The sequence below is a fragment of the Juglans microcarpa x Juglans regia genome, chromosome 3S (genome assembly GCF_004785595.1).
Source record: "Juglans microcarpa x Juglans regia isolate MS1-56 chromosome 3S, Jm3101_v1.0, whole genome shotgun sequence".
Classification (NCBI taxonomy): domain Eukaryota; kingdom Viridiplantae; phylum Streptophyta; class Magnoliopsida; order Fagales; family Juglandaceae; genus Juglans; species Juglans microcarpa x Juglans regia.
The window spans coordinates 12,197,348-12,210,116 of record NC_054599.1 but is presented as its reverse complement, the minus strand read 5'-3'; the positions used below and the strand labels follow the sequence as shown (position 1 = coordinate 12,210,116).

Genomic DNA, 12,769 nt, shown 5'->3' with positions numbered 1-12,769 from the left:
AACATGGGATTTCATTCAACAAGTTTACATTCTTCATCTTACCATAATGAAAAAGAAAAGCTCAAGCCACATTTGCTCTTATACTCTCAAATGACTTATAAAAATTACAATTGGGGGCTTCCTTGGAATCATTAGAAATGCCGACAGATACTTATAAAAAAATAAATGCCAACAACTCCTTGAAGTTACCTTCCCATAGACGGGTGTTACACACAAGGAACTGCTTTTATTTCTGTCCTTATACTGGATGGCATCTTCAAAGGGGGAGGGGATAACATTTCCTTCAATGGGATCATGAGACATCTTTCTCATATTTCTGATCCTATATAATGTTTAAAGCAACTCCAGTTGCTTACCTGTTGAATTTCATGAAATTATATTAATTTTTTTATTTATTTTATATAATCTCTTTATATCTATATCAATTCTCTAATAAATATTTAACTTACATGGCTTGATCAAGTAAACGACCAAAGCACCCCTATTCAATTCACGAATATTCTGTTGCCTGGTTGCGATCCCACACGATCTGAGAACTTCCATCGGCACTAAACCGTGAAGTACAGACATACATTATACATTACATTATACATATAAAGAACAAACAAAACGAGAAAAGAGTGTCCCCCTTCTCTCTTCCTCACTTCTCAGCCAACATTTGAGACCATTAGGCACTTGTGTGCTGAATTAGCCATTTCACTCTCACATTCTCCTCTCTCACACGCACAAAAAAAAAAAAAAAAAAAAAAAAAGACACCCACATAATCATCGGAAACCCATCACAAACCCTAGATCTTGATCTTGTTTGTAACTTCACGCATACAATACAAAAACTACATAAAAGAGAACTCCTTATCTTCACGTAACTGTTCGTATATGTACCCTCGCACACTCGCAAACACTGTCCTATATTCCGCGTATCCCATTTTCAGATCTGAGCTTTTCAACCCCACCTATCCCACCATCCACCATTTGGCGATTTTTGGAAATATTCTGGTTCCATTTCTTCAAATTCAGCGAGCTTATCCGATCTGGTCGATAAAAATACATAAAAAAATAAAAGATTATCGGGAACCCAGTTCGATTATTGCATTTTGTTTTTACTGAATTTTGCTTGCTACTTGTTTCGAAATTTTGTTTATTTTTGAAATATTGCATAGGCTCTACGTCTTATTTTGGCTGGATTTGATATTTAATTTTATTGTATTTACCTGTTAAACTTTGAATTTAAGATTTTCGCGTGTTTTATCTGCTTAGATCCAAGTAGTACACTGAGCATACGATATATGTTGCAGTAGTTTTGGTTCTCATGGCAATGCCATCGGGAAATGTGGTTCTATCCGACAAAATGCAGTTTCCGAGCGGTGGGAGTGGAGGTGTCGGTGGCGCTGGTGGCGGTGGAGGTGGAGGTGGGGGTGAGATCCACCAGCACTACCACCGACAGTGGTTCCCGGATGAGCGGGATGGGTTTATCTCGTGGCTGCGGGGCGAATTTGCCGCTGCCAATGCGATAATTGACTCTTTGTGTCACCATATGCGCACCGTGGGCGACCCGGGCGAGTACGATAATGTTATAGGGTGTATACAACAGAGGCGGTGTAATTGGAACCCGGTGCTACATATGCAGCAGTACTTTTCGGTGGCTGAGGTTATATATGCGTTGCAACAGGTAGCGTGGAGGAGGCAGCAGCGGCATTCTGAGACTTTGAAAGCCGGGGGTAAGGACTTTAAGAGATCTGCTGTGGGGATTAAGCCAGTGCAGAGGATTGAGGCTGAGAAGGAATGGCATAATTCTAGTGCAGAATCTCATGGTCATGATTGTAATTCATTGAGTGGTGTGGTGGGTTCTGAGAAAGGCGATGGGGGGTTTGAGACAGTTGAGGTTGGGAAGTTGGATGATAAGTATTCATCACTTGGAGAGGAGAGAAAAGGTAATCTGTTGGGTTAGCTTTTTTCATAATTGTGCTGTTATTGCAATGTGTTGAATGATATATTCCTTGCTGGATTGCTTCTCATAAGTGGCTTGCTTATGGCATTGGTAATTTTAGTGATCTGACGCTGATGTTTTTGGGTAGGAAATTAACTTCTTTGAAACATGTTTTTCATGGATCTTTATAACGTTAATATTTTGAATAGGAAGGTGTTTTTCATTTGGGTAATTCGTTAGTTTAGTTTTGAGTTAATAAGGTAATGGCTCTACTACCTTATAGTTTCTTTGTTAAGCTTTGGTCACCTTCCCATTTTGGAATTATGTCATTCCTTTTTAGCTGCTTTGTCTTATTCCTTGCTGCTTGAATTTATAATCGCAACAAACTTATTTTGCAATGGACTGTTTTCATGTACAGAACATTTTAGTAGATCTGTGTGCATGCATGTTTTGATATGATATTACAGTACTGCCAATATCTTCAGTTGTTTGGTAGTTAGAAAGCTTATAATTCTCAAAACTTTTAATTGGCTATATGTTTGTGTTGCTCCTGCCTCATCCTTGGTTTATGGGAAAAATTATGACTTTCTTTTTCTTTTTCTTTTTCTTTTTTATCATAAAATGGTCACATGACTAACAGTTCTCACTCTTGCTACAAAGGTTCTACACATCCTTTTTCATGCCTTATCTTGATCACACAAATTCGGTATCAGATATAGACAAATAATTGAAGATGTGATTGTTTGAAAAGACATCTTTTATTTGAGTGAGCTACCTGACAAAACTGATGTATGCTTTTCTGGTGGCTGATGCAGATTCTGGCACAAAGCCTCTCAAAAATAGTAGCCTGAAGAGCTCAGGAAGTTCGGAAGGAATTGCTTGTGGCAACTTAGACTCCGAAGCCAAGGTGTTAGAAGATGTATGCACGTCAAGTTCCAAAGGTATAACCTCTCTTGAGTTTCCTTCTGGGATGTGTCGGTTTGCCTTCCCTTTTTCTTTTTCCTTGTTTTTTTTTGGGGGGGGGGGGGGGGGGGGGGGGGGGGGGGGGGGGGGGGGGGGGGGGGGGGGCGTGCAGGTACTGTAATTATTAGAAAGTTCTTTAATAGTGTGGGGGGAGTCTAAAACTTGTCAGGACTTGATGACACTGGCTGTCATGGCATCCGTCAGATCATGGATTATAGATTGTGCGAGTTTCATCAATTGATTGGTCAGAAACAGGGAAGGAACGCCACAATGCCATGTAGAATGTAAATTGAAAGCTATTCTGGCCCCCTTTATCATAGAGGACTTGCAGTTAGCACATATATAGGAAACGTTTTTATATGGAATAGGACCTATCTCTTTTAGCATGGATTTAACTTGTCAAAACGCAAAACAAACTCTCTCTCTCTCTCTGTTGCATGGATAGTACTAATTGTGCTTACCATATTGGGACTAACGTTGTTTATTACTTAACTTAGCAACACTAAGGGCTCATTTGGATAGTGAGATGAGATGAAATGGTTTTAGATGAATTGAATAAAATATTGTTAGAATATTATTTTTTAATATTATTATTGTTTTGGGATTTGAAAAAGTTGAATAGTTTATTAAATTTTGTATGAGAATTTAGAAAAGTTGTAATGATGAGATGAGATGAAACCATATATGTATCCAAACAAGGCCTAAACTGTATGCTGTACTAAGTTTTATTTTAATTGTACACATTCTTATTATTGAATTTGAACTGGATTCATTTAATGTTCTGCTAGAGAATCAATTGCAACCGGAACAAAATCAGAATGAGAAGCAGAATCTTGCCACCGTTCCTAAAACTTTTGTTGGCACTGAAATGTTCGAAGGGAAGATGGTAGTACTCTACCAATAATTTTGAGTATATCTATGCCTCAAATGGAAGTTTTAACATTTTTTTCTGCTTTTGTAATTCACCTATTTCTTATAGGTTAATGTGGTTGACGGGCTGAAAAACTACGAAGAATTATTTGATGGCTTGGAAGTTCAAAAGCTTGTTTCATTGGTAAATGATTTGAGGGTCTCAGGAAAAAGAGGAAAATTTCAAGGCAAGTTTAGTAATGCTGTATCTTTGTTCACAATCACAGGAGCTCTTCATTTTGCTTCTCCTCCCTCTAAGAAAGTCTCTAAGATCTTCATATAATTTCCCTGTTGCATTTGGAAATTTGGATGCCATTATTGAAGTCAGATGACATCTGAGTCACAAAATTTTGAAAACTGGTGATTTTTTCTGTGATTAATAGAGCATTATCCAAGTAAGAACCTACATGTGCTGCTACCTCATTATTCAATTCTGAACTGGAAGTTGAAAATTTTATGTATCTTATTTTCAATTTGTAAATATAGTCCATTTAGATTGTTGGAATGAAGTGATTGGAAAATTTTCACTTTTTAATGTTCTTTGCTTAAATTGCATTGTGTAACTCTACCATTGAGGGATATTGTGTCATAAATTCTTGCTTGCATTTGCTTCACTGAGTATTGTCATAAATTCTTGGGATACTATAAGGGGTCCTTGTATTGGCTGTATTATCATTTTTAGAGAGATGTACTTAAAAAAAAAAAATCATTGTAAGAGAGTTGTTTTCCCCATATCTTGAGGTAGTCCATTTATTTGCTCTCTAGAGAAAAACCTTCCAAGTAAAAGCTTTGATAATGCTTCCATCGCAACTGCTTTCACTACTGATGTTATTATTTTGTCCCCTCTAAACATGGTCTAGTCTCCTTTCTGGCCAAAGCAAGAGAGAGGGCAGATCCAAACTGTGTATGCATGTCTGGAAAAAAGCAATTATGTTGCCTAGTATATTTGATAGTTACATTAATCTAAAAGTATTTTATTGTTTCATTACCTCTTATAAAAATAAAATAAAATAAAAAAAATCTTTCATTACCTCTTGTCATGAAATCACTTGTAGGTTTCTTTGAGGCAATTTTGTGTCCTTAAATAATAGTGAAGATTCCCTTTTTGGTAAAGAAATAATAACAACAACAACAATAATAATAGCTAAATCTTTGTTATTACAAGAAGCAGGTCAGACGTATGTGGTCTCAAAGAGGCCTATGAAAGGACATGGAAGAGAGATGATTCAGCTAGGTCTTCCTATTGCAGATGCGCCTCCCGAAGAGGATAATGCAGTTGGAACCTACAAAGGCATATTCTATTTCACAAAGATGTTCTTTCGATTAAAAGTTCTGAGTTCTTTGTGTGGTTTGGAAATTATGTTCCGTTTTCATGGATTCTGTTTTAAATAAATTTTGCAGATCGGAAAATAGAATCCATCCCTTCCTTGCTACAAGATGTTATTGAATGGATTTTAGGCTTGCAAATTTTGACTTCAAAGCCAGACTCTTGCATTATTGATTTCTATAATGAGGTTGTTCATTATGGTATTTTCTTTGGTCATTTTACCTATCATTTGTGAAGTTAGCCTAATTTTACCGTGATATTTGCAGGGTGATCACTCGCAGCCACACGCATTCCCTTCCTGGTTTGGGAGACCTGTTTGCATCCTTTTTTTGACACACTGTGAAATGACTTTTGGAAGGTTAATTAAAATAGATAATCCTGGGGATTTTAGAGGATCGCTCAAGCTTTCTCTTGCACCTGGGTAATTAATTGAATCCCTTCTCTCTCTCTTTCTCTCTGAGCAACCCATTATCTCTTCAAACACACTGAAATGACTAATGCTGTTTGATCCTTTGGGTACTCTTGTCTATTATCATTTTCTAAGAAAGTTGGTAGCTTCATAGCATGATGTGCTTGAAAATTTCCCTTGACTTGACTTGCCCAAGCCAAATACCTTATAACATTGAGTTCTACCGAGTCCATATTAGGGTAGAAATACACTTATCAAAAAATATATTAGGGTAGAAATACATTGTAAACTAACAGCTGCCTTATTATTCACGTCTTCAGAAAGATATACGTAGAACCATCAGGATCATCTTTTGTAAATACACGTAGCAAGTAGAGATTCAAATGTTTGCATCGTTTGGAAGTGATGAACGTATCGTTATGATCAATGGGCATTTTATATCATCATAGACATTCAAATCTATTTATCTTCCTGCTAGTTTCTTGACTTGCAATTTGTAATTTATGAGATTCATCTCTTTTAGACATCCCGATTTCTGATATGATGTTTATATCAATGGGCATTTTATATCATCATAGACAGAATATCTATTCATTTTCCCACAGGTTTTTGAATTGCAAATTTGTAATTAATGAGATTCATCTGAAGTTTTGCTGATTCCTGATATGATGTTTATTACCATGAGAAACACAGGTCTCTCCTAGTAATGCAAGGGAAATCTACAGATGTTGCACGGCATGCGATTCCCTCCCTCCGCAAACAAAGAATACTAGTTACTTTCACAAAGTCTCAACCAAAGAAATCCACACCTAATGATGGTCAGCGTTTTCCTTCACCTGTGGTAGCGCCATCATCCCATTGGGGTCCCCCACCCAGTAGATCTCCCAATCATATTCGCCACCCTATGGCACCAAAGAACTATGTTGCCGTTCCAACTACTGGTGTGCTGCCAGCCCCACCCATTCGTCCACCAAATAGCATCCCGCCAGTTTTTGTGCCCACTCCACCAGCCATTCCTTTCCCTGCACCAGTTCCCATGCCACCTGGTTCAACTGGATGGCCAGCTGCACCACCAAGGCATCCTCCACCTTGCTTCTCTGTTCCTGGCACTGGTGTTTTCCTTCCTCCACCCGGCTCTGGTAATTCTTCATCTCCTCAACTGGTACAAGGTACTGCAGGTGAGGTGAACTTTTCTGCCGAGACGGCTTCCCTGTCTGAAAAAGAAAATGGTTCAGGGAAATCTAACGACAGTGCAAGTCCTTTCCCTAAAGGAAAATCAGAAGGGAAAACACAAAGGCAAGACTGTAATGGAAGTGTTGATGGAACTGGCAGTGGACGAACAATGGTGAAGGAAGAACAGCAGACTGTTGACAATGTGGTGGCAAGCCAGCCAGCCGGAGCAGTTTAGAGAGAGAGAGAGAGAGAGAGAGAGAGAGAGTTCCTACTGAGGAAAAGGGGTAGGTTGCCAACTTCAATGAGTTTGAAGCAAATGTAAAGAGCGGCAACATTCACATGGCATTCATACTAATGAGAGGGGTACTAAGGGAGGAAGAACTCTTCAGTTCTCTTTGGAATCCCTTGCCCTCCAACCCTTTTTTGTTGTCTTATTACATGAACTTTTACAGTAGTTGGAAAACTTAGTTTTTTCCTTTTTTTAAACTGTTGTTTCTGTGCTATCAAGCTCTTAAGTTATGGTTTGGGGTTACTTATCAAAAAAAAAAAAAAAAAAAAAGTTTTGGTTTGGGATTCGTTTTAGCAATGCAGCCCCATTGCGCGCCTCTTGCAGAAAGTCTACCTTTTGAAATTAACCCCCCTGAGTTTAGTATGGTTTTGGTCTTGGGCGTATGTTCTCTTAATCTAAGATTCGAATTTTTGGGTTCAAATAGTCACGTTCCATTTATGAAAAGCTAAACTATTTACTTCATTTGTGTGATGTGAGTGTATTAGAGCATTGGCATTAGATTGGTTATTTTATTTTTCAAATTTTGACTAATATGTAATTTTTTTACTTTTAGCTAATCATTCAAAATTTAAAGTCTACATTGGATTAGTTCATCACACTCTCTATAATAATAAAATATTATTTTTTTTATTTTTATATTTTATAATTAATTTTTATTTTTTAATTAATTCTATTTTCATAATCTCCTATAATCTCCAACAATCATATTCATTTTCATTTTCACAATCCAATAAACAAAATTTCATCACAATATCAATATTATCAAAATAATTCCATCGATCTTCAATACAACCAAGCCAATTCTCACAAACATCATCACTCAATGTAAAGAAGATTATGCTCACAAACATGTTGCAAGCAAATCCCATTGCCGGTTGCAAGCAAATCTCACAAACAGGATGCTCACAAATGGTTTTTGCCAGTATGCTTGGCTGCCATCATTTGAAGGCTATACAAGGCTTTGATAACAACTAATGCAAAATGAAACAGTAATACAGTGCTACTAAAACAGCAGCCACAATCTCAAGTCAAATTAAGAACCTACAATAGAAGCCTCGGGCAGTAGCCACATACAAATATGCAACATCAAATGTGATAACCCAACAACAAAGCATGCATATAAGACAATCTCGGGCAGAAACAATGCTACTGAAACAACAGCCACATACAAATATGTAATATCTAAGATAACTCAACAAATGAGACATACAAATGCTTGTCAAGTCAAAGCTACTAAAACAGCAGCCACATACAAACAGCAGCCATAGAAAATGCTATCTCATATATATTATTTTTTTTCCCTTCCAAATGCTTGTCAAGTCAAATGAGGAGGGAAATAAATAAAGACAGATTTACATGAGCTTTGAATAAAAATAAGAACTTTGAATATAGACAGATTTACATGAGCCATTTTGCAGAAGAGTAATGCAGAATATATCCTCTACAATTGTAGCATTCAACTTTGGGAAATTCATCATCATGAGGTTTCATTCATATTCTGGTGATCATGAGCTTCTGGGAAAACCACTCCCATCTTCATCTAATCTCTCCTCCCCAGTATTCCATTCCAGAACAAAACCACTCCCAAAAAGTGAGTCTTTTTGTAATTCTTTCTCCCTTTGTTCCATCTTTTACTCAAGGAATAGAAAGAAAGACAAATGTGGCAGAAACAGTCCAAAAGATCTTGTTTCAAAGAATCTCTCAAAGCTCTTGAAGCGGATATACAACATGCCAACACCCTGTAAGTTTATACCACTGCTAGTCTGCTACTACATACAAAATGCCCAGACTTTTTTCTTTTCTTTTTTTTTCAAAACACTAACACACGAGTTCAAACCAACACTCACAGCAGTTTATAGAAGCTGCTGAAAACAAGCAACATAACTAGAAAACAGAAATGAAATTGAGCCCTATCGTGTTCAAATCAAAACTAGAAATTGAAAAACTCTTGCTGAAAAAAAAAATCAAACCCAAACAATATCAACAAAATCAAACCCAAACAATAAAATCAAGGCTAGGGTTTCAAATTTTACCGAGTTGTTTGTCGTGCTGGAGAGAAGCTGTTGCGGTGCCGTGTTGGAGACAAGATGCAAGCTTTTTTAGAGGCGGGAGAGAAAGGGGAAGAAGAAGAGAAAGAAGAGAAAAAAAACCTAGAAGAAGAGAAAGAAGGAAGAGGAAGGCAGAGACGCGAGAGAGGGAAGAAGAAGAGAAAGAAGAGAAAAAAAAATCGCGGAAGAGAAAGAAGGAAGAAGAAGGCAGAGACACGAGAGAGGGAAGAAGAAAGGGAAGAAGAAGAGAAAGAAGAGAAAAAAAAAAAAAGAAATCGTGGGAGAGAGAGAGCGAAGAAGAAGGCAGAGACGAGAGAGACAGAGGAAAGAAGAGACGCAGGAGAGAAAGAGGGAAGAAGAAGAAAGAAAGAAATCGAGGGAGAGGGAGCCGAAAACAATAAATAATTCGTTTAAACTTGAAACAGTTCTTTTTATCTTTAGAATGAAAGATGAAAATACTGTAGATCAAAATTCATTTGAAAATGACTTGACTAATTCAATATGAGTCAACTTTTTATAAAATTATTTAAATTTAAAAATGAAATATTGTTAAGCCACGACGATCTGAGAGGGGGCGTCGACCGAATCCTAAATATTCTGTTACGTGAGTGCATGCTGTTACGTGAGTACATACAGGACTGAGTCATGGCTCAAGGGACGTGGGCTGCATGCAGGACTGGGTCGTAGCTCAACGTGCAGAAGAGGAATGAAGTGTTGCGAGTTTAACGTTAGTTAGCTTCCGCTAAATATGCTCTGTTATTTGGCTCTGTTATTTGCATTCTGTTTTACATGTGTTAAGTTTTATTTTTCAGTTGCAGTTTCCTTATATTTCGGTTTGTATTGTTTGGTTTTGCTTATTTAAGCAGCCATCGTTTCAGTAATGGAATTAATCAAGTATTTCATTCAAAGTTGTGGTTTATTCTCACCCGAAGAGAATTGTTTCTTTGTTTTCGGCATTTGCAAATTGTTGGGACCTAACATTGGCATCAGAGCAAGGTTTGCTATGGGAACTAACAAGGAGCGTATTGAGCATTTGGAGTTTGGACTTGGTACAGTCCAAGAAGGACTACAACGGATGGAGGAAGCTCTCAATCGGATTTCAACTATGTTGGTCGTTAATCAAGAGAATCCCAACCATGGTAATCCACAGAGAGAAGGAAATGATGGGGGTCGACACATCGTCTCCTCCAAATCAGCAAAGTTGGAATTCCCTCGATTTTCAGGGGATGATCCAACCGAGTGGTTTAACCGTGTCGAACAGTTCTTCGAATACCAAGGTACGGCTGACAACCAAAAGGTTTCCATAGCTGCTTACCACCTTGAAGGGGAAGCAAATCAGTGGTGGCAATGGCTTCGTCGGACATTACAAGAAGAAGGACGTGTGATTTCTTGGGAGAAGTTCCAAGAGGAATTATGGGCTCGCTTCGGGCCATCGGACTGTGAAGACTTTGATGAAGCTCTCTCAAAGATCAGACAATTGGGGACATTGCGGGATTACCAACGTGAATTCGAGAAGCTCGGCAACAAAGTTCGTGGATGGACACAGAAGGCATTGGTGGGGACGTTTATGGGTGGCTTAAAAACTGAAATTTCTGATGGCATTCGGATGTTTAAGCCAAAATCCCTCAAGGAGGCCACTGATTTAGCTCAGATGAAAGACGAGCAGCTCGCACGACAGCGACGATTCATGCAACCACCACCTCCAAGAGCTCCTCTAGCTCTTCCCCAACCCACTCGTGTGGGTCCAGCTACTCCAGCTGTTCCAGTCCGGCGTTTATCCTGGGAGGAGATGCAGAGGAAACGAGCGCAAGGCCTTTGCTTTAACTGCAACGAACGATTTACGGCTGGGCATCGATGCCAAAAGCCGCAGCTATTACTTTTGGATGGTTATGCAGGTGATGTGATCTGTGAGGATGTCACTGACCAGCAAACGGGAGTAATCGATCAAGGAGACGTTACGGGAGAGGTGCATGAACCCGAACTGGAGCCAGAAATCACCTTGCATGCGTTGACCGGATGGACTGGCCCAAGAACGATGCGTATGACAGCAACTATGGGTCCTCACGACGTGATGGTGTTGATCGACAGCGGGTCCACACACAATTTCATCAGTGCTCGTTTGGCAAATACGCTGCATTTACCAGTAGTACCAACGGACCCGTTCATCGTTCGAGTTGCTAATGGCGAACGGCTAAAATGTCAAGAAAGATTTGATAAGGTATCCGTAAATTTACAAGGCACTAAGTTTGATCTTACCCTTTTTGCTCTGCCCCTATCAGGTCTTGACTTAGTACTGGGCATCCAATGGTTGGAAATGTTGGGTTCCGTGGTCTGTAATTGGAAGCAACTCACCATGGACTTCATCTGGAATAACCAAGCCCGACGGCTACAGGGACTGGACAAGCAGTCCATTCAGGAGGCTACATTAAAGGAACTGTCCAAAGCTTGTCGACAAGGCCAAACATTATTTGCAGTATGTTTTCCTTCGGCTACAGAGGACTCCTTACAGAGTGCGGTTCATGGCATTAATCATCCAGACATGCAGCGGGTAATACAGCAGTACAACGATTTATTTCAAGACCCCTCATGCGTACCACCTATGCGTGAGATCGACCACAGCATCACACTAAAAGAGGGCACCGAACCTGTTAACGTACGCCCCTACAGATACGCTCACTTTCAGAAAGAGGAAATCGAGAAGCAAGTGCAGAAGATGCTGGATTCAGGACATATTCGTGCTAGCACCAGCCCATTTTCCTCTCCGGTACTACTTGTAAAGAAAAAAGATGGGAGCTGGCGATTTTGCACAGACTACCGTGCGCTTAATAACGTCACCGTCAAAGATTGTTTCCCCATTCCAACAGTGGACGACATGCTAGATGAATTACACGGCGCCGCATATTTTACGAAGCTGGACTTGCGAGCCGGATACCATCAAGTAAGGGTAAATCCTCCTGATATTTCTAAGACTGCTTTTCGTACTCATAATGGTCATTACGAATACCTCGTAATGCCTTTTGGCCTCTGTAATGCACCCTCCACATTTCAGGCCATCATGAATTCAATATTTCGAACTCATCTTCGAAAGTTCATTTTGGTTTTTTTTGATGACATCCTCATATATAGCTCCACTTGGGAGAAGCATTTGGCACATGTTACACAAACTCTAGAAATTTTGCGACAGCATAAGTTTTTTGTTAAAGCAAGCAAGTGTGTGTTCGGCCAGCAAGAATTAGAGTATTTGGGGCATATCATCACGCCACAAGGAGTGAAGGTTGATGAGAAAAAAATTGCAGCCATGCTCGCATGGCCCCGACCTGCTAATATTTCTGAATTACGTGGGTTCTTAGGCTTGACAGGTTACTACCGGAAGTTTGTTCAGAACTACGGTATTATCGCTCAACCACTCACCAACCTACTCAAGAAGGGGAAGTTCGGCTGGCATGAAGAGGCCGATACAGCTTTTGCGGCTCTTAAGCGAGCAATGTCCACCACCCCCATTTTGGCTATGCCTAACTTCAATGAATCTTTCACCATTCAGACCGATGCCTTTGGAGATGAGATTGGTGCAGTTTTGACTCAGTAGGGCAAGCCCATTGCCTATATGAGCCATGCACTTGGAATTACAAAAAAATCATGGTCAACCTATGCTAAGGAGATGCTTGCCATTGTAGAATCCATTCGCATGTGGCGACCTTATTTATTGGGGAGGAAATTCTTTGTT

At 39.4% G+C, this 12,769-nt stretch overlaps 1 protein-coding gene across 2 annotated transcripts; it reads left to right on the top strand.

Annotated features, from left to right (window-relative positions):
- Window positions 1-605: 605 nt before the first annotated feature.
- On the top strand, window positions 606-7,240 carry LOC121257137 (RNA demethylase ALKBH10B-like). Of its 2 annotated transcripts, none has more exons than XM_041158038.1 (8): window positions 606-1,931; window positions 2,743-2,868; window positions 3,679-3,776; window positions 3,870-3,987; window positions 4,968-5,090; window positions 5,201-5,313; window positions 5,393-5,547; window positions 6,229-7,240. In XM_041158038.1, exons 1-8 carry the CDS (start codon window positions 1,310-1,312, stop codon window positions 6,941-6,943), a joined length of 2,070 nt encoding a protein of 689 aa, XP_041013972.1. In that variant the 5' UTR covers window positions 606-1,309; the 3' UTR covers window positions 6,944-7,240. The 2 variants fall into 2 exon arrangements, with proteins under 2 accessions (XP_041013972.1, XP_041013973.1); XM_041158039.1 differs by having other exon boundaries at window positions 607-1,931; window positions 4,971-5,090.
- Window positions 7,241-12,769: the final 5,529 nt, after the last annotated feature.